The following is a 22871-nucleotide window of genomic DNA, read 5'->3' on the forward strand; positions in this document are numbered from 1 at the left end:
AAATGATCAACAAAATGGCGGATAAGTATTTCTTAAAACTGTCTTAATTTTGCCCCATAATTATTAGAAGTTTTACTGAGCTGAAAATGTTAACAAATTCAAAAGCCAAATTAAAATAGAAAGAAAACCCCTGCACTTTAAATTATTGTAGTGGAAATACACATTTAAAGAATCATTTTGAGAACAAGAAGAATATTATGATCCCTAAAACTAGTAATAGTATAGTTTCAAATGTATCTGTTTATGTGTTTCTCATCTGCAGCAATAAGGTTTACATTGTGAAAATTCAATGAATTAAATTTCTATTAGGAATTAGTATTGAGGAAATTAATGACACATTTAATTTTGATTAGTGAATAAATCTTTAATTTAGATTTATCTTTTTTCCTTATAATTACTGCAATTCTTACCTAGTCCATGGTCATCAATGGTCCACTAGGAAAGCATAAATAATGCAGTTAGTCAAAGTGGGATGTGTGTCATTTTTATGAGATGTGCTTTTTTTCCTCTTTCTGTTATTTTTATTGTGTGGCATTGAGAAATGCTAATTGTTGATTTTCAGAAATTAACAGCAAATGCTTTCACAAGCATCTAAAGTCATATTTTACACAAGGAAGAAAGGTGAATATTGCAACCTGCTGTTTATAGTAGAAATAGCCAGAAGGGATTTCCTTATCTTCTATTAACATAGATTTCAGTTATATTATTCGGTTGTTGCCTTAGCATAAATTAACAGTTATTCAAACCATATTGCATGCTTCCGATTTGTTGAAGTAGATATTAGTCAATCTAAGTACCTAAGCATTTCAGTTAGATGTTTAGGACTCATTTTTAAAGGTTTTAAACATATTGGTAATGAGCCTATTTAAAGCCATTTGAAATCTCAATGTAGTATATATCTAAATTATTGTTTCCCATTTATGTCAAAAGCAAAGAAGAACATTTTGTTCTGCCAAATACATGCAATACTATTTTTAAGTTGAATTTAGTTTATAAAAGCATGTGATTTCATTTTATAATGTTTATACCACCACCTGGTGAAGCTTTGTCTTGATGTCATTCCACATACCAAGCAAATCTACTTCAGCTTTTATTATTTTCATTATTATCTTCTTTTTTTCCAGTTATTTTATTGAAATCATAAATGTGTATAACATTATATAATTTTGGTTGTACATTGTTATTTATCAGTTTCTGTATAGACTGCCTCGTGCTCACCACTAATAGTCTAATTTTTATCCATCACCATACATACAATTTTTATCCACCACCCCCACCCCCTTCACCTACCCTTCAACCCCCTTCTTCTCTGGTAACCACTAATCTGTTGTCTTTATCCATGTGTTTGTTTATATTCCACATATGCGTGAAATCAGGCAGTATTTGTCTTTCTCTGTCTGGCTTATTTCACTTAACATCATACCCTCAAGGTCCATCCATGTTGTTGCAAATGGGACGATTTTGTCTTTATTTTATGGCTGAGTAGTATTCCACTGTATGTATATATATATATATATATATATATATATATACATACACACACCACATCTTCTTTATCCATTCATCTGTAGCAGGGCACTTGGGTTGCTTCCACGTCTTGGCTATTGCGAATAATGCTGCAGTGAACATAGGGCTGCATAAATCTCTTTGGATTGTTGATTTCAAGATCTTTGGATAAGTACCCAGTAGTGGGATAGCTGGATCATATGGTATGTCTATTTTTAATTTTTTGAGACATCTCCATACTGTTTTCCATAGTGGCTGTACCAGTTTGCATTCCCATCAGCAGTGTATGAGGGTTCCCTTTTCTCCACATCCTCTCCAACATTTGTTATTTTTTGTCTTGGTAATTATACCCATTCTGACAGCTGTAAAAGGTGATATCTCATTGTAGTTTTGATTTGCATTTCACTAATAATTAGTGATTTGGAACATCTTTTCATATGTCTGTTGGCCTTCTATATGTCTTCTTTGGAGAAATGTTTTTTCATATCCTCTGCCCATTTTTTGATCAGGTTGTTTGTTTTTTTGTTGTTGAGTTGTATGAGTTCTTTATGTATTTTGGAAATTAACCCCTCATGATTTGCAAATATTTTCTCCCAGTTGGTGGGTTGTCTCCTCATTTTGTTCATGGTTTCTTTGTTCAATGCAATCCCAATCAGAATCCCAATGACATTCTTCACGCAAATAGAACAAAGAATCTTAAAATATATATGGAACAACAAAAGACCTCATATAGCCAAAGCAATCCTGAGAAAAAAGAGCAAAGCTGGTGGCATCACAATCCCTAACTTCAAAATATACTACAAAACTATAGTAATCAAAACAGCGTGGTACTGGCACAAAAACAGACACACGGGTCAATGGAGCAGAATTGAAAGCCCAGAAATAAAACCACACATCTGAGGTCAGTTAATCTTCACCAAAGGAGCCAAGAACATGCAATGGAGAAAGGAAAGTCTCATGATGATTTTCCCTTCATGACCAGACACTCCAACTGAGCTTACTTTGTGTGGTGAAGAAAGGTCACCACCTGTGCTACTGCTTCTCTGCCATTCCTTCTCCTCCTCCTCCACCACCTTCCCCCCAACTCCCTCCCCTCCTCCGCCTCCGTTTCCTCAGTCAGCCAGCATAGAGTTTGCTTTATATAAATTTATTCAACCTGGGAGAATTTGGCAGAGATGTTGTACTGATTCCTCTCACATATCATTAAGCATTTCTGGGTTGAATCCTCTACTTATGTACTATTTAAAGATCAACTCAAAAGTGAGCAAAGAATGAAAAACCTGGAAGAATCCTTAGGAGATCATCTGCTAAAAACCTTGCTTCCAGGTAGGTTAATCTCTAAATCATCCAGGACAGAGTGTTTTAGTTCTCTTCTTGAGGATTAACAAGTTTAGATTGCAAAGAGACTATGGCCTCACCCAAGAGGCTTATAATAGTGTTTATCCTCAGAATATTCTGAACCCTCAGTGAAAATGTCTCTTGCTTAGGTATAATCATATTTTGGTCAGTCCTACCCAGAAATGAAGCAAAAGCTAACCAGCATTTCTCTTATATATTATACCTGAATACCAATCCTATTTGTATCAGTCAGGATCTCAGCACATTACCATCTCAAAGGAATAATGAAGACTCCGAAAAAGATATACAAATGGCCAACAAGCACATGGAATGCTTCTCAACATCACTAATCATTAGGGAAATACAAATCAAAACCACAATGAGATACCATCTCACACCCATTAGGTTGGCTACTAATCAAACAAACAAACAAACAGAAAGTAGCAAGTGTTGGTAAGGATATGGAGAAATTGGAAACTTTATGCACTATTGTGGGAATGTAAAATGGTGCAACCTCTCTGGAAAACAGTATGGAGCTTCCTGAAAAATTTAAAAATAGAGCTACCATATGATCTAGCAATTCTACATCTGGGTATATATCCAAAAGAATTGAAAGCAAGATTTTGAAGACATATTTGTACACTCACGTTCATAGCAGCGTTATTCACAATAATCAAAGGGTAAAAGCAACCCAAGGGTCCATCAGTGGATGATGGATAAACAAAATCTGGTATATACATATGATGGAATATTATTCAGCCTTAAAAAGGAAGGAAATTCTGACACATGCTAAAACAGGGATGAACCTTAAGGATATTAATGCTAAGTGAAATGAGTCAGTCACAACAAGACAAATACTACATGATTCCACTTATATCAGGTACCTAGAATAATCAAAATCATAGAGAGGGAAAGTAGAGGGTGGTTTCCAGGGGCTTAGGGAAAGGGTAAATGGGGAGTTATTTAAAGGGTACAGAGTTTAAATTTTGCAAGGTAAAAAGGATTCTAGAGATTGGTTGCACGATATGAATGTACTTAAGACTACTGAACTGTACACTAAAAAGTGGTTAAGATGGTAAATATGTTATGTATATTTTACCACAATTTAAAAAATTTTTAAAGGGATAATGAAGAGAGTTTAATAATGGTCCTATTTACAAAGATATGGGCAGGATAAAGTAGATGAACAAGGGAAGGTGAAGCATCCAAGGATTAACCTGGCTACCACCCTTAGGCCTGAGGGTACAAGGAGAGGAAGCCATTACCAGAACCTGGCAGGAGAAGGAGCCCTGAGAAAGTGGTCGCCCAGCAGGAGCTGTGGCCTTAGGTGGAAGAATGCAACCCAGCCACTGCCAACCTGGGACCTGGCAAGGAGGGACCATACAATAAACACTTCACCTCCCTATCTCCTTTCCTGAGCTCTCATTGGCTGAACTCATTGGGAAGCCAGGGAGCAAGAGAGTACCAGTGATGCAGTCCTCGGAGGCCAGTGTCCCAGGGACAAGAAAGACAATCCAACTCACTTTTCTGTCCCCCTGAGTCAGTCACTGCTCTAGGATAAGCACACTTATTTAAGGCACCCCAGGTAGGACAGCCACTAACTGCTACAGTAAAATACGTGTAATTTTCCTACCTGAGTTGACTTATACTTATTTTTAAGTAGAAAAATTAAGTGCTTTTGCCACGGATGGCGCTGACCTAATTTGAAGAAAAAGTGTCCCAGACAGAGAATTTGCTATCCAGAGGATGTGCTGCTTGTTTTTTCACATTCATTTGTTAAGTCAATTATGTGATATCCTTATAATCCATCATTCCAAGAGGAAATAGACATCAGTAGGAGAATCACTCTCCTCTTCATTTTTTTTAGACTTATAGTAAAAGAATAAAACCAAGCACTGAGGCAGGTAAATGAACAAATCAGAATCCCCTCCCTCAAATATTGTACAACGTTGTCTGATAGTTAAAGGAAATGTCGTTCTTTTTTACTTGAGTTACCAAATATTTGCTTAGAATATTAGAAAATATTCTAATAATTTTGCTGGTGTAGCCTTAGCATTAATGCAGTTGACTGTTAAAAGAAAACATGTTTGTTCTTCTGTTTGTAATTTCTATGAAAAACTAGAAGCAGTTGAATATAAAATAGCATTTTAATTTTTTATATAGTTTAATGTTTATAAAGCAAGAAATAATAAAGAGCAGATAAATTATTTGCTTGATTTATTTTGCTCCTATTTTTCTAGCATTAAAAAGTAATGCTTTACATGATCTTGTTTTATTACAACAATAAACCAGAAGCAAAAGCTTATCAGTTAAAATACAGTCTGCTGCTGAGTCATCTGTCCTTTTATCAGTTCAGACTTCTCAAAATTCCTTTTTTTTTTTTCCTATTTGGTATAGAATTGGTAGAATTGGATGTGGAACAGAAGGATGATATAAATCACATATATTTTTAATTGTATGTGAAAGTTGTATTTTCTAGTAAAAAAAAGAATACTTACTTTCCAGCATTAAAATAAAATCATTCTAAGTAAGAGCTGTATAGTGAGATAAACACAATAGTAAAGAAATTTGTTGAAAATGTTTTTCTGTGTTCTCCAGCACTTTTACTATTTTTTTTTTAATTTTCTGAAAATTGTCAATAATTGACTAGTAATTTGGACATATTCTGATATTTCTCATCATGGGTAGCATAACCTGTAGTACTTTATAAAATGTTGACTTTTCTGGGAAACGATTTGAAAGATGGTACAGACCAAGGGAAATGGATGAAATAGGTCATTTGAAGCTACCTTATTAGCTCCCTCATACTGTCTGCCTCGTGGTACTTAGACCTGATGGCATTTCATCCAAAAGATAGTACTAAATTGCATTTACAAAAAAGACTAGAAGTTGTAAAGATTCTACGGGAGAAAAATGTATCTGGGTTAAATTTACCTACATTGTGTAAAAGACAAGATTAACAGAAATTTTTATCTGCTGCCTCCCAGAGAAGATGCCCAGTAGGTAACTAGTGAACACAAAGGGAAGAAGGCACACTTGTTCATCAAAATAGTAATTTCTTTCTTGTAGAATATTATGAGTTTATCATTAATTTGAATATCGTCCTGAACTCTGACTTACCTGTGGCCGCGTGTACCTTTACCGGTCTGTGAAGTCTCTCCCATCAGCAGGCATGCATGTAACACACATACACCACAGCGTGTTGACTTCCTCTTCTAGGATTTAATCCCAGCCATGTTCTTTATTCATAGAGGAGATAGAACTTTCTTGGGAGGGAAGACAAGAAGGGGAAAAAAAGCAATTAAGCAAGAAGAGTATCAGGTCAAAGGAATATGGCATATGTCACAACCATAGCTAACGCCTATGGCCCCTTTGTGAGAATTAAAAAAGGCACTCTCTTGGGGGCTGGCCCCGTGGTGTAGCAGTTGAGTGCACACGCTCCGCTGCTGGCGGCCAGGGTTCAGATCCCGGGCGCGCACTGACGCACCGCTTGTCAGGCCATGCTGTGGTGGCGTCCCATGTAAAGTGCAGGCAGATGGGCACGGATGTTAGCTCGGGGGCAGTCTTCCTCAGCAGAAAGAGGAGGATTGGCATGGATGTTAGCTCAGGGCTGATCTTCCGCACAAAAAAATAAAATAAAATTAATTAATTAATAAATAATAAAAAAAAAGGCACTCTCTTTAGGAGGATGAGTTACAAAAGGTGCTCCTTCCTCTGGCAACTGAGGTAGAGTCTATCCTTCATTGGCCCCCGAACTGGGCACCACTGTACAGGGCATAGATGACACAGCCCAGCCGTACACAATGGTCTGACCTATGAAGAAGATGAAAGACTAGAGAGCATGTTGAAAATAAGTGAAAAGAAAGGAGAGCTGGATGAACATGTGGGTAATTTTGTAACTTGAGAGGTGGGTCCTAGAGGATTTTACAAAGAGAGCCTAACAAGACTAAGGAATGAAACGATCAGGAAGTAGGGAGGGAACAAAAGGGAAACTGTCCCTAATAGGAACTTGCCCAACTGGGAGCTTTATATTACATATAAGCAGGTAAAACCAAGTTATGTGTCATGTATGTATATGAAATCTGAAAATCACATATACTGTTCAGATTTTCTTATTTTGTTCCCTTATGCATAACTTAGTTCACATTTTCCTTTACTTCTCTGCCTATCCCTGAAGAATTTCATATTTTAGAACTCCTTTCAAAGTGTTTAAAAAAAATGACTTTTTTTACTAATTATATGACATACCTATTTCTTGACAGAACTTAAGTGGGGAGAAAAATAAATGCTAAGAACATGGTAACTGCTCATTATTCAACAAAATAATTTTTATAAGAATAAGTAAGAATCCATATAGTAATTAAAACATAAAACTCTTAAGAAACTAACTTCATTGTCATTCCTATCTGAACAATTCCTGATGAAGAAATAAAGTGGTATCCCTTATATAATTATTTTATGAGACACAATTGAGTTTGACATGTAAGAGTTTCAGCATATCAGTCCCTTAAAAGACCACACAGTCTAAATCATTACTTTATTTGCAGCTTTGACCATTGCATTCTGCGTTCACAAATACTTACACAAAATAAATACACAAAATCAGTACAACCACTTTGGACAACACTTTGGCCATAAAACTAAACATTCCTACCCTATGACTCAGCAGCCCTGTACCTACTGATACACCCAACAGAATTGGCTGCTTACCTTCATCAAAAGACATGTGGAAGAATTTTCTAAGCAACTTTATTTATAATAATCTGGAACTGTTAACAGCCCAAATATCCATCAATAGGAGAATTGATATATTTTGTGATAGATTAATACAATAGAATACTACATAGCACAAAAAAGAGAACTATTGATATACACAAAAACAAGGATGAATCTCACAGACATTATGTTGATCAAAAAAAGGCAGACACAAAAATTGGTACTGTGTGATTCTGTTTAGCAGAAGTTCAAAAACAAAAAATAATCAATGATGAAGAGTATCAACGTGATTAGCTTGGCAGAGGGCGAGGAGTGGGAAAAATTGGCTGGGGAGGGGCAAGAGGGAACCTTCACATAGTATGCTCCTGTGTAACCACCACCCAGATGAAGATGTGGAACCTTCCAGTTCCATTCCAAAACCTCTGTCTTGATCTGGGTGGTGGTTAAAGGGGGGAAGATACATAAACACACACACACATAACATTCAAAAAAGTATACATCTATGATTAGTGTTCATGATGTACTTTATCTTTCTAACTTCAAAATAAAAAGAAATATAAACAAACGAACAAATAAATAAATAATGGGTGCACATAAGAAGCTTAAGTCCAAGATACCAAAGTCAAGTGATTACAAAGCCCTAAGAAAGAATGTTATTATTTAAGAATAAGCAGATCCATATTTTCTTATTATCCCACCAAAAGATTGTCCACCAGTGAATACATGGTCTTTTATATTAGTAAAATACCAAAGGTTTTGTCAGTCATGTTTGTTTTGAAAAATCTAGGGTTTTAAGCCTATTACATAGGCTAGATTTGTATGAAATATGTGAGACTCATGATATCACTGTTTATTATATGTGAAAAGTTACTATAACTTATTTATTCTAGGATGCACATCATTGTCATATTTCCACACTCCAAATCACAATGTGTCTTGCAATCAATAGTGTATCATAGTTTAATTGGCAACATTTTTTACTTCTTAATATTATATAAAATAATGATGCTTCTCATAATGGATAACATCTTAGATTCGATGAAGTAAGTTAGACTGACAGACTTATTTCCCAAGTTTTAGTCTTTTACCATACACATGACACGTACTTGTGAGTTCCCAATACAACATTAGTTTATTCTTCACTGTAGAGATGTGTAAAGCAATAGATTTCTTGTAATCCAACTTAAAGTTTTGGTATTAGGTTTTAAAAGGATTCACAAATGCCAAAGTCTGCAGGAATCAGACAGGGGATGAACTAGTGAAGCAGCCCAAGGGGCAGTACGTATGTGGGTCACATGAGTGGTGGACACAAAAGTGTCCCTGTGCCTTGGCACCAGAGGAGGGTTGCCATGCAGGAATGCTGATGGGGTATTGCCAGATCTTCTGATTTTCTTGAGAGAAGCCGAAAAACAAAATTTATTTTATAAAATTTCCTGACCTATAAATGTTGTCTCAAATAGAAACCACATCTGTGAGCTGAGTCTAGCTCATGGGATGCTGGTGTGTGATGTCTGGCTGAACATAGGCTCCTATGGCGTCCTGGCTAGAATATAGCCTCTAACGAGAGCAGGAATCTTTGTTTTGTTTGATGAGTCTCACAGATATCGAGAGTGGTGCGCGGTACGTAGTAGGTGCTCAATAAATATATATTTTATGAATAAATAAAGCTAACATTAAGTCTCTCTGACCCATGCAGAACAATATAGAGAGAAATATGTGAAAGTTTTTAAAATGCCATTTCTGATACTATAGAAAGACTCCACCTTATAATTAGCTGTAAGTGGTTGTTTGGTTTTTTTTTTTTTTTTAACTTGGTATATTCAGAAATTATTAATGGAAAAATTCTATATGGCAAAAAAAATCTTTTCATGCTGTTGACTAGCTAATTCCTTCTTAACCTTCAAACCTCAGCTCATGTCTTTTTTCTGGAAGTCCTTTCCTAACAGCCTTATTCTCCCTCCCCTCCTCCACCCTGCGTCTGATAGAGACATCACTTCCCTGGGCTCCCTGCACTCTGGGCTGGCCTCCGCCATGGTCCTTCTTCCTCCCGTGGCCCTGATGTGCTCCACTTATGTCCTTATGGGCTGGAAACTTCCTGAGGGCAGTCTGGGATCTGATTTTGTATCTCTTGGCATAGAGTAAGCATTCAACAAATGTTTGTTAATTGTTTTTGTGGTATTGAATTGTGAAAGTAAAGAGCTCTGAAGTTTTCTCTACACTGTGCTTTTCTTTTTCTAGTTTTGCACAAAAGCCCCACCACTGCCCTACTTTTATATTCAGCAAACATTTTTGGACTCTGTAGGACTAAATCACAGTCCTGACCTGCAGAGATTCAGTCTGAGCAAACAGACATACGTGAAGAATTGTGTGTTGAATTCCATGATAAAAGAAAAAAGGAAATGTGCTGTGAGAATATGGAGGACATTCATTATGAATTAGGGAGTCTGGGAAGGATTTAGAACCTGCCCAAGGTTAGCACGAAGGGATGCATGTTCTCCTACATCAGGGAGTAGTTCTCAGAACAACTACTCAATTGCTATGCTTCATAGGTTACAGAATGGGCTGTGTATATCCCGGGGCGCCCTCCCGTACAAAGTACCTCTCTTCTGGACAAGAAGGAAGACGTTGATGACTTCCTAAAAGAGGGGGAGGACAGAAAAGGTGACAGGGAGCAGGTGAAGAAAATCAGTAGGTGCTCACTTCCCATTCGAACATTTTGGTAATGACAAGAAATAGAATTTAAAGGAGACACATGCCTTTTCAAGATCAGAAAGAAGTGTACATTTTTAAATCAGAGGGTAAGGAATTATTGGAAGGCAGGATTACAAGATAGCTAAAAGATAAGTATTGGAATAAGAACTTTTAGGTCATGAAGGCATGTGATGTAGATCACAAGGAAGAAGGATTCAGTTTAGTCTTAAAAAAATAAATGTTAAATGTGGGGAATAGACTGTCTTAACTAAAGGGTGAGATTGATCACAGCTTAATATTTATCCCGTTGCCATTTGAGAGTCATTTAAAGTATATATGTGTGTGTACTCTGCCTCAGTCCAAAAAGGATCAGAGGTGGGACCCACTGGAAAGAACTGTACAGAAGGTTTCTGGAAATTAAGTCAGTTTCATAACATTTTCTAGTATGTTTTTAATACTTCCCTTTCAGAAACAAGAGTAAAGTCAAGCAAAGCATATTTGTTGATTTAGTCCTTCTATGAACATTTAAAGGCTACCTACTAAGTGTAAGGCACTGATCTAGAGATTAAAATGTGCTTACCCGTCTCCCCACCCCCACCCTGTCCTCTTTCTGGAGGAGTAAAAACACAAGCAACAGTATCTGTTGTTAGACTTTAGCCGTTCATGATACATTAAGCTAGGTATTGGACATTATCTAACCAGGGCAGCTTTAACAATAAAATTACTGCTTTTTTTCCCCAAATAATTCTGAAGAGTTTATTGTTAATAGTGTGTGAACACAGCCAGAAATGGTCTCTTCTCCCTTTTATGATCATAAATCTTGCATTGGGGAGATAAAGTATGATGGTATCTGTGTGAGTACAATTTAGTAAAATAGTCACACTTTGCATATGACTGGACACCATGCAAATAAATATGTACATTAAAATTGGACAGCACTTAAAGAGATTTAATAATTTATCCTGTTGCCTCTGCAAGTAAAAGAACCAAAACCCCATTTATGCAACTGCTAAAATATGGCAGATAGTGATGCATTCCTATTTAATATTGCTAATAAATTTGAAAATTCATGTTTTTATTGATAAACATTTTCTTGAAATGCAGTCTAGGAGGACAGATTGTTAAATTTAAGTACTTTATAAATGGGAATTGTAGATAGTGATGCGATTGTGGCAGTGCTGTGTTGAGAGCCATCTGCCACTTACCTGCACTCCAGAGCACTCAGCAATGAGTTTCATATTTCACTTTTATGTGCAACCAAATTGCACACAATTTTAGGGGAAAAATTAGCATGATAACAGAGTAATGATCATAGTAAATATTATGCTTCTCCTTGTTGACTTAAATTACATACAATATTTCAGGAAATATTTCTGTTAGTCTAGTTTAATATATTGAAATTTTTGCCTGTAGAATTTACGCATAGAAGAAATTCTTAAATTTCTTGTAAAGATTCACTCTTTGACACACACACAAAGGTATTATACAGTGAAGTTTGAGGTCTAAAATCGTTCTTACTTATTGGAAGCCATAAAATCTCATTAATATTTCCATCTGTTTAGGCTTTAATGAAATATTGCATAGCTCAGGATGCCAAAAGAATTATTTCCTCTTCGAGTAAATTCTTTCTAAAATTTCAGAAAAATTTTGAGAGAAATGATTTCATACCTTATAAATAATATTTCGGGATTCATCTAAAAATATCATAGCCTGCTAAATATATTTTTCGTGGTGAAAGTTTGACTATATTTAATTATCAGACAAAAGTCTTAGTGTTCTTTCTACTGATTACCCTCTGAATTGATTGGAACATATGATTTTCTGAATTTTATTTTGTGTCATTGGTGGACTTTATGTCTCATTCTTTTTTCCCATTAAGATTCCAGAAGCTTATTTCATTAGAGATCCCCATACGTTCCTTCTTACAAAGGACTTTATTAAGGTATATGTGTTGTATGTAGTCTAAAAGTGTTCTTTGGGCTTTAGCTGCATGCATGTACTCACAGGTTAACATTTCCACATTTAACCCCAGCTTCTAAATAAGAATAGTGACTTGGTTAACGGAAGCATGTTTGGAAGGAGAAGCAAAGCTTGTCTACAAAATACTAACACTTGGATGATTCTGCACCCTGAGAGAAGAGCACCCGGTGAATTTTCTGGACTCTTTTCATGGCTGACTTGGGAAACACTTGCATTGTCAGAGAGTGTGTTGACCTCTCTCGTTGATGCATATTGATTATGACAGTCACTCTCCTTCCCCTGCAGGCCATGGAGGCGCAGATCCAGAACTTTGGACAGACGCCATCTCAGTTGCTTATTGAGCCACATCCGCCTCGGAGCTCTGCCATGCACCTGGTAAGACATATCAGCTTGTTGCAATTTTTTTCTTTCTTTGTACCTGGGTATAGATGAAATAAAATAGTGATTTTAGCAGCATTTTTAAAGGCTCCTCGATTTCTTGGCTAACTCTTCAGCCTAAGTATATACTGATACTAGAAGAGAAACAGAGAAGTGAGTGCCGTTCTTACCTTTGAGTCCTGCTTAAGCTAGCCAAATTTTGGATTCACAAAAATAGCCACCTTATATATACCTCTACATAAACTCATTCACACACATCAGGCTTACAGATACTCACTGGCACCAAAATTAGATTTATTAATTGGAATGAAAAATACATAAACACAATATATTGCCTAATTTAATCTTTTTGGGGCAAGGTGGGGTAGGAGGAGTAGTTCATTTTGAGAATAGGAAAGAAGTATAAAAGAATTTCTTCATAAAGAAATATAAATTTATGGTCACTGCAGAGAGGCAGTGGAGCAGGGGGTTGAGAACAAGGGCCCCAGAGCCAGACTTGGGTCCAGTGCCATCTCTGCCACTAAGTAGTGAATGACTTGGGCACAGTATCTAACCTTTCTATGTAGGTTTCAGCATCTGTAACATGGGGGTAAAAATAATACCGACCCTGAAAATGCAATGACTCAATACTATTAGGCTAGCACCTGGTATACAATGAGCTCTCGGTAAATGTTAGCTGGTGTCATCATCATCAACTACCTATATTAACACTTTTATTCCCATTTTTCAAGGGAAAAAGTAATATTCTTTATATTTTAATCTGAATGTTAAAAATCCATTTTCATACAACAACAGTCCTTTTCCAATTTATTAGCAAATAGTAGACATTTCCCTCTTTATCTAATTTGAGGTAAAAATTTTTCTGAGAAACTATTTTAGAATTTATTTTTTAAACTGTGATTTTTCAGTAATTTTTTACTCAAGTAAAAAATGCTTTAAGGTAAAAATGTGTTTGCAAAATGAGTTACAGTTCATTAGTTTTTCTAGACAGTTATCAAGGCAGCAAATACCCTAGTATTGGAGTAAAGAGCTGTGGAATATGGTCTATCATATATGTGTAAACAAATTTATAAGCCGTAATTTTGTAATGGAAGTATTGTTCACATCTTTCATTTATTCTGTCAGTCACTTAACAGATTTCTATTGAGCACCTTCTGTGTGTGAGGCCTGATGCTAAGGGTTGGCAACACAGAAACGAATACATCCTCTATACCTTCAAGGAATCAATAGTCAAACTCCTAGTGAAACACATAAATAAATGTATTTGCTTGAAAACATTTTTTTTCTCTCTACAGTAGCTCCACCAAACAGTTTGAGCCCCCTTGATTAGTCACAGTGAACTCCTCTGACTGAAATGGGTCCTTGCGTGTGACAAAGCAGAAAGGTTTGCCCCAAGCACGCTGTTCCCATACAGGCACCCAGTCACAGTGTAGAAGCGGAGATGTGGCCTCGGAGCCTCCAGCCTTGAGATGAAGCGTTTTTAATAAACTGTCCAAGAGAATCTCTCTAACACTTTATTTTGTGAAATGCTTTGGCAGAAGAGTTTCATTCCCACATTAGTTTTCTCTGTTTAATAATAATAATAAAAATACTTATCCTGGAGAAATGCCCAGTCAGAATTCATCACTTTCCTAGGGGAAATTGTTAAGAGACTAAATTGGCATGAAACTGTTTATACAGAAAATCTAAGCTTTCTAAGTTCGTGTAGCAGAGAATTCATATGTATAGCAAACAATTACAAAACACGTATGAAAGCTATATAATGGTTATTTCCAGCATCCCAATTTTATGTTTTTTATATAGTCATATTTATAGTGTTTTATAATACTTAGTAGTGAATACTTATAGTATCTGCTTTCTATCAAGTCATATGCTGGATGTTTGAGAAACAAAGATTAAAAAAAGAAGAGAAGGGTTAGCCCTCAGGAAGCTCACAGTCTAGAAAGGGGAAGGAGGGATAAGCCATAAACAGTCAGCAGTGCCACAGCAGAAATGTGTGCAAAGCTCGGACAAGGGGGCTGGTATATTTGAATTATTTAGACTATAGCCATGACCCCAGATCAATCAAGTAAAAAATGAAAGTATTGGTCAGTTCACTTTATATTTCATGTAAACAATGTCACTGACTGACTTGACTAATTTTTCCACCAAACGATGTTTTAACTGCACCAAATAGGTAGGCTACACCATATGGGCATATCTGTAAGCTAACTTCTCACACTGCAGTCTGGCAATACTTAAATTGAGGCTGGTCATTAACAATTCAGTGTCCTCTATCAGTGACCACACAGAGTCCACGCTTTTTGCTCTGTGCCACGCTCACAGGGTGAAAGTTCAGATTGCTTTGTGCTCTGTATGCTCAGGCTAGCCTCGTCTGTTTTAACTTCATTCTCCCCAGAGCTCTCACTAACTGTTGTATTCCTTTTGTTTTCTTCTGCTCTCTTCCCTTTCTATTCAACAGTGTTTCCTTCCACAGAGTCCACTCATGTTTAAAGATCAGATGCAACAGGATGTGATCATGGTGCTGAAGTTTCCATCAAATTCTCCAGTAACCCACGTGGCAGCCAACACACTGCCCCACCTGACCATCCCTGCAGTGGTGACCGTGACCTGCAGCAGGCTGTTTGCAGTGAATCGATGGCACAACACAGTAGGTACGTGTGCCTAAGCAAGTCACTTACTAAAGAGTTCTTAGAAGCCGGAGTTAAGCTAAGGTAAGTGTGCTGGAGGCTAGCTAGGATGCAAACTAGCGACAAAAAGCAGCAAACTAAATAATTGCCAAACCTAACTAAATGACCCTTGACTGTCTTATTCACTGCTGCTGTATTTTAGTGCCTTGCAGAATGCTTGGCTAATGGTTAAGTACTAAATAAATAGTTGGTAAATTAAAGCAGTTCTATACTAATTCAGGTCCTCCCACTCCACCACTGCCCCCCAGGAAAAAAAAAAGTTTTATCCCATATTAAACAAAAGTGAGTGTGAATCTGGATTTTCTGGTTGATGGTCTCCAATCCTCTTTCCTCCACTTCATTAATTTATTTAGCAAATATTTGAGGGGCCACTATGTGTCAAATAGTCCTGACCACTGGGAGGACAGCAATGAACAGGACAAACACCATCTCTCTTCTTGTGGAGCTTAGAGACTTTGAGAAAAGACAAAATCTAAATTGTTCAGTGACTTCACATGTGTTTTCTCCAAACTCATTCCTGAAAGTTCCAGCCAGTACATCTTGAAGTGATATAATTCCGGGGGCCGGCCCTGTGGCTTATCCCTTGAGTGCACGCACTCTGCTGCTGGCGGCCCCAGTTCGGAACCCCGGGCGTGCACCGACGCACCGCTTCTCCAGCCGTGCTGAGGCGGCGTCCCACATACAGCAACTAGAAGGATGTGCAACTATGACATACAACTATCTACTGGGGCTTTGGGGGAAAAAAAGAGGAGGATTGGCAATAGATGTTATAGAGCCAGTCTTCCTCAGCAAAAAGAGGAGGCTTGGGATGGATGTTAGCTCAGGGCTGATCTTCCTCACAAAAAAAAAGAGAAAAAGAAGTGATATAATTCAGTTGTAAGAATTAGACATACTGATACATATTTAGCCAGAACAGAGTGGATATGACCAAAGGATTTAGTTGGCCCAGTTCACTGCTTAAAATCTCTTTGGAAGCCGTTAGGACTCCTACTGTCTCCAGGACTGAATGGATGAGCCATGGTGAATTAACCTGAATCTTTCTTTCTATTCTACTTCTGCATTGCTTTGAAAAATAGAGTGATTTATACCATAGCTTAATCTCCTAAGAGTTTCTGAATGCACCTATTTTAGGGTTTTTGGTGATATTATCAACATGAGGTAGAACTACTTACATTCAATCAGAAATATGCAGCAAATATCTTAAAAAATATACAACTTTATTATTCACAGGAGTCTTAGCCTCTAGAACTATTTTGCGTTGAGAGAAAACTATGGAGGCTGAAACTTCTCTTTAGAATTGTTCAAAAGTATTATATATGTTATATAACCACATGTAAAAAATTATGAGTAATGAATTCAATCAAGCCCTAAACATTAATCCTCTGAAAGTAGCTTTTACTGAGGTTAAGATTTTAGGTGTGGCTCAATTTTATAGCTTCAATTGACTTGTCATATACTGAAAGAAGGCCCCCTTGGATGGGAGCCCCGTCTTCCCCTCTGCCCCAGCCCGGGTGAGACCTGCTCACTCCCCTCCCTGCTTGCAGACCCTGCCTTTTCTTAGATTCCAGGCTCATTGGTTGCCCAGAATCCTTAGCTCTCTGATGGGTTCAGAAAATGTTATAATCGTCTGTTTTATGGAGCTGTTGCTTTTTGTTAGGATAACAACACTCTTTCCAGCTCTCTACATCTTAAGTGGAAACCAGCAGTCCCTGTTGTGGTTTTTTTGTAAGACTATCTACAAAGACATGTAGTGTGATTGAATCATTCTTAGAATAATTTACCAAATAATTTTTAAGCAAATATATATTTTGTACAATCATCCTAGAACACTGCTTATTAGGAAATTCCTCCTTTCTGAGAATTGTATAGTAGTTTTCTCTTTTTATTTACCCTTTAGGCCTCAGAGGAGCTCCAGGGTACTCCTTGGATCAAGCCCATCATTTGCCCATTGAAATGGATCCACTAATTGGTATGTTAACAACAAAAATACGTTTTCATGGATACTGACTGTCCAGATTCCTACGTGTTGTTTATCACAAATTATAGTTGAATAATATTTTTTATGCCACAAAATTAATGTGTATATAACATCAAATTACCATCAAGGAGCTGTGCAAATCATAATGGGCCATCTAAGAACTTTTTGGTATTAAAGCAATTATTTGTGGCATTTTCTTGATATTTTAGGAGGTCTTTAGTTGGTTCTAAACAAGGCAAATAATACCAAACTGTTTTTCTTTTAGCCTAAACTATTCTTTAACAACTTTATATTATTTAAAATATATAAAGACTCAAAGAGATTATTAAAGAAAACTAATACTGAGGAACATCTTTTCTAGAAATCTCCATTCAACAGGGCTAAAACATTTTTTTAAATTAAACATTTCATATGAATTTCAAACTCATGAACTGTAACTCTTTGCAGCAGATATTAAAAATATTTTTAAATAATCACATACACATTTATTAGCCATATGATCCAGAACAAGCCCCAAATCTTTCTAGGCCTCAGTTTCATAACTGCGAGATGGTTTATAATAATGCTCGTTCTGCCTATCTCATGGGATCATCTAGAGAACTAAATTAGAAAAAAAATTGAAAATGGTATGAAAAATTATTAAGCCATATACAAGTTGTGGGTTTTCTTTTTTATATTAATTCACTCTTCATCTTTGAACCCAGAAATAAGATGAGAGGCAGCCATTTCAGTTAGTTACTCATCCCTCTACGCAAAATGACATTTTCGTGTCGTTGGGAGGAGATGAAGGTTAGGACCAGGAATGTTTTTAGTCTAGTCTACCTATCCCTCTGCCCAACAGACATCGACAATGGCATGCACTGATAGGGTATAACCATGGAAAAATTAATAGCTATATTCTAATTAATCAAGGACCAATTAGATAGTTTTTAAGGGACTCAGGACGTTTGATTTTCTTCTCCTTTGCTACCTTTTATTATATAATTTTTTTATTGTTTACCTTCTCTAGTAATTATTTCTATAGTGTTAGTAGACATCCACAAAGAGCAGCACTTAGATTTAATTGGTTGGAGAGTGATGGTGATCCTGTACATCTGCATTTTCTGTTTAAGAATTCAGCCCAGGGATTTAGCCTCAAACGACGGCATCGAATAGGGCCAGGCTGGCCTGCAGACAGGCACTGGGGAAATCAGACGGTGGCTCTGAGTCCTAACTTTATTCAGATGCAATCCCAGTGCTGTCTACTGATTCTTTGCCTGTCTCTTTCCTCCCCATTCCTCTCTCCTCTTTTTTATTCCTCTCCTCCCTTGCCAGCACATTCTGGAAAGGCCTTCTGTTTGTTGACAATCCAGGTCTTTAAAGCTGCTGACCTACAGCTCCCTGTGGGGCTGCCGACATAACAACATCCCTTGCTCAAATCTCTACCCTCGTCTCTTCACATGAATTGTAAATACCATCAGAAAATGACAGACTGGGGCAAATATTAAGACATTTTTTCCTTATATAACATACTCCATATGATATTTATTCCTATTATTGAACTTGTTGGACACTGATGAACCTGTCCATAGTGAACATCTATAAAATCAAATGCATTTAAATATTTTTATTGTGTTTTAAATTCATTATGCTGAATTTCTCATATTGTGTTTATTGGTGGAGGAAGAATGTAAATTTCTGACAAATTTTAATGTAATATGGTTCGTAAATAATCACTGCTACTAACAAAGTTAATAATCCTCATGGGGAAATGTTAAAATCATAATAATCTTATAGCCTTAAAAACCCATTTCTAGATAGAAGAAGCATAAAAATATTCCTCTTGTCAGTGCTTGGTGAAACTCTTGTGGAATCTTTCTTTAAATTCTTTTTTCTATTTGTGTTTAGCCAATAACTCTGGTGTGAACAAACGGCAGATTACAGACCTTGTGGACCAGAGTATACAAATCAATGCACATTGTTTTGTGGTCACAGCAGATAATCGCTATATTCTTATCTGTGGATTCTGGGATAAGAGTTTCAGAGTTTATTCTACAGAAACAGGTAATTTTAACTATGAAATACCTTATTCTCTTCAAAATGCCTACTGTTACACCTAAAGCTTAATATGAAATCATACTTAATAACATAGGCATTTTCATCTTTTGAGTGCCAAGATTCAAATTAAATGTTCACTTTGTAAGTAAATAACTAATTATAATTCCATCCATTCTGAACTGTAGCATGAGCCCTGAGTTCATAGGACAAATGGGACTATTATCTCCTTCTGTCAAATCAAATCCAGTAAAAGACCTTAAACCTCTCCCTAGTCTGGCCCAAACCGTGAACAAAAAAATCATGATTGTGTTATTTTGTAAGTCCTTTCCTTAAAAATCCCAAGTGATTCTTGTATCATTTTTCAGAAGCAATTCAAGAAAATAAATCTGTAGCTAGATTTGAAGTACCTTATAAATTTGAGGGTCTATAGATTCATTTTTCACAAATCTAGTAAAATACAGTTAAGCTTATTACCATTTGAAGAAAAATAGCAAATGAATTAAACCTGCTGTTTCTGTGTTTCAGGGAAATTAACTCAGATTGTATTTGGCCACTGGGATGTGGTCACGTGCTTGGCCAGGTCTGAGTCATACATAGGTGGGGACTGCTACATCGTGTCTGGGTCTCGAGATGCTACCCTGCTTCTCTGGTACTGGAGTGGGCGACACCACATCATAGGAGACAATCCGAATAGCAGTAAGTGTTTGTCTAGAATTGTCCTATCAGACTAAAAATTCATTTAAATATATTTTGCCTTTTTTATTTTCCTAATAGTTTTTCCTGGGGTTGTAAGGATTTTAAAATATGAAAGCTTAAGTGGCAAAAATCTTTGTTGGAATGTAGCTATGTTCAAAGTATGAAAAAGAGCACCTACTATAACCTTCAGCCTGAGGAAACTCCCAGGTCCCCTCACACTGACGCTTTGCTCAGCTGTCCTTCCCCGATTTCCAAATGGCCCCATCCTTCAGAAATTCCCTTCAGTGTCACCTGGTCCATTAAACCTCATATGATTTCTCTTGGCTAAATATATTCTCTCCCTTCTCAACAGTGTTCCCTAAGATGTCCTGTAGGAAAAAAATGAGGAGACTCCACAGAGTAGAATAATTTTAGAAAACACTGCGTATACTCTTACTCTGCATGCAAGCTCTTACACAGATAAATCTGTTGACATTTGTTTAACCCACAGTTTCTCAAACATATTTTTCCACGGAGCCTTTTGTTCATGGACCAGCAGTTATTGTTCCTTGGAACTGTTGTTCTGAGGAAACTCTGAAGTGGGTCATGAGTCTCTCCCTTTCCACCTTCAGTCTCTGGGTCCTGGCATAGTGACACACATAATAGGTTTTCAGTAAATGTTGTTAAATGACAGAAGAACTAGATAAGAGATTCCCAGAAATAATTACTGTTTTTAATTACCAAGTTTTCACCAGTTCAGATGCATGTATTTCCTGTAAAATAGAGAATGGTTACTGTAAAGTGTTGATAAGGACAAGTACCTAAACCAAGGTTATTGTAATTGTAGTTCACACATTGGTCACGGCTTAAACAGGGCTCCAAAATAAACTGAAACGTGAGCTTGGGAAATATTTATGCTAAAACAGAGGTAAGAATTTCCCAGGAATGCTGTGTATCGGCCGCTGAAATATTGTAAGGGTAGATGAGAAATGTACAAGATGGCGTGTTACAACTGCATGGGTGGGGGCTACCTTCCCTGGTCCATTCCAGCCTGTGAGATAGCTAGGGATGGAAGCCAACCATACATCTGCCCTTCAAGTCCCACCCCCTCAACAACTCTTATGTGTTTTGATAGGAATACTGCAAAAATAAGAAATGATTTTCAATGGATGGGAGCAAAGACCCCGTTACTGTAGAGAAGAGAATATAGAAATATATATACATATTTAAGAAGATAGATAATAGAAGATTGAACTAGATGACCAAATGTTATGTGAGGTTTCATTCTTATTGCCCACAGTTGGAGTTGAAGAATAGTGGATGAAGAAACTAAAAGTGTATTGCGAAGTAATGTCTCTTAGCATAAATGCCAAATAAGAGAAAATGTGTGTATTACGCATTTCAGCCTCTGCTCTAAGTTGTGAAGAAGATGTGATATTGATTTGAGGAAAAAAAAAATTCAGTGTTGCTGGATTTCCAACCAATTCAAATAATTAGCTACTGATTCTACATCACTAACAAACATCATACTCTAAATAGTAATGTTAACCTTGTTATTTACTCTTTTTTTAAACCATATCCTTAAAAAAAGAAACTCCATTTTTAGCAGAATTCTAGTGTATATGTGTGTGTGGGTGTTGGTGTGTATAAGACATTTGATCTACCAGTGATGGCTTTATTATTCTCAAGCATGGTACGTTATCACATATATTTTATCTAAATGTGTTTTTACATATTTCAAAATTTTCTTTATTTCCATAGTAGTGTAGCATTCTTTAGAAAAGTTGAATTAAACAGCAAGTCTGTGTGGTATCTTCCATATATATTGACAAAAATTAGAAAGTGTTAGAAAAAAATTAAAAAAGAAACAGAATAGTGCTTTAAATCCAATTAATTAACATCTTCAATATGAAGCTCAGAAATGATGAAAATGATATTTCCAAAAAGGGAATTCATTTACTAAAAACTGCCATCTGGTAGCAGAGATATTTTATATTATATACTGCTATGAGGTAAGGAATTTTAAAGAAAACTGTTAAATTATAGTAATTATCTATGTTAGCTACTTTATTTTCTAATGATCTTTTAAACCAAAAGATGGTTAACAATTGATTATAGCTTTGGTCCATCAGTTATCAAGAAGATTTAAATGTAGTAATATTGAGAGTGTTTAAAGTTCTTATAACAGGAGCTATGTAAATAGAAATGTTTATATTAACCCTTAAGAACAAAATTGTGAATGTTGTATTTGTTAAAATGCAGCATTTCATTTAACCTTTGAATAAAGACAAGATTATCCTTAAGAAATTGTTACAGAATATTATCAAAACATATTTTTCAATATTGCCTCCATTTATAAGAATTTAATTTTTGGTCAAAAACTGTTGTCATCATTATGAACCTAAACCACTTCCCATAAAACCCACGGTGTCAAGACTACTGGACATTTGATGTGGACATATTTAGTATGGCTTCAGTTCATCCATTATCCTTAATATAAAGGAAAAAAATCCTCTTCCAGAATAAACAAGATGAGCACCTAAAGTGTTGGTCAAGCAACGAGCATGTATTGAACACCTACTGTGTGCTGGTACTATCTTAGCAGCTGGGAATGCTGGAGTCTCAGTCTCTGACCTTCTGGAGTCTATAAGAGTCTATACTATACTGATCACAGAATGCTTTTCCTGCTTCGATGCATTGAGTCTACTGAGTATTTATTACATGAATCATGAATTGCTATCAGATGATATTTGGTATCATAAGTACTTTGAGCATCTACAAAATGCTTAGCCTTATATCTTGGGTATAAATTATGATTTGTGACTTGGGATGATTATGTAAAAACTGGTTGCAGCTTTTTGCTTATGGATAATCATGATAGT

At 36.3% G+C, this 22871-nt stretch overlaps 1 protein-coding gene across 6 annotated transcripts in view; it reads left to right on the forward strand.

Moving 5' to 3' along the window:
• Window positions 1-22871, forward strand: part of NBEA (neurobeachin) — a 696720-nt gene that overhangs the window by 659440 nt on the left and 14409 nt on the right. For 5 of the 6 annotated variants that reach the window (XM_058547999.1, XM_058548000.1, XM_058548003.1 and 2 more), the window contains 6 exons: window positions 12131-12193; window positions 12517-12606; window positions 15071-15263; window positions 17197-17268; window positions 19165-19320; window positions 19840-20010. In XM_058547999.1, coding sequence (XP_058403982.1) covers window positions 12131-12193; window positions 12517-12606; window positions 15071-15263; window positions 17197-17268; window positions 19165-19320; window positions 19840-20010 — 745 coding nt within the window. The remainder of the gene's footprint in view (window positions 1-12130; window positions 12194-12516; window positions 12607-15070; window positions 15264-17196; window positions 17269-19164; window positions 19321-19839; window positions 20011-22871) is intronic. The other variant, XM_058548001.1, reaches the window with a different exon arrangement.

Source organism: Diceros bicornis, chromosome 9 (genome assembly GCF_020826845.1).
Source record: "Diceros bicornis minor isolate mBicDic1 chromosome 9, mDicBic1.mat.cur, whole genome shotgun sequence".
Classification (NCBI taxonomy): Eukaryota; Metazoa; Chordata; class Mammalia; order Perissodactyla; family Rhinocerotidae; genus Diceros; species Diceros bicornis.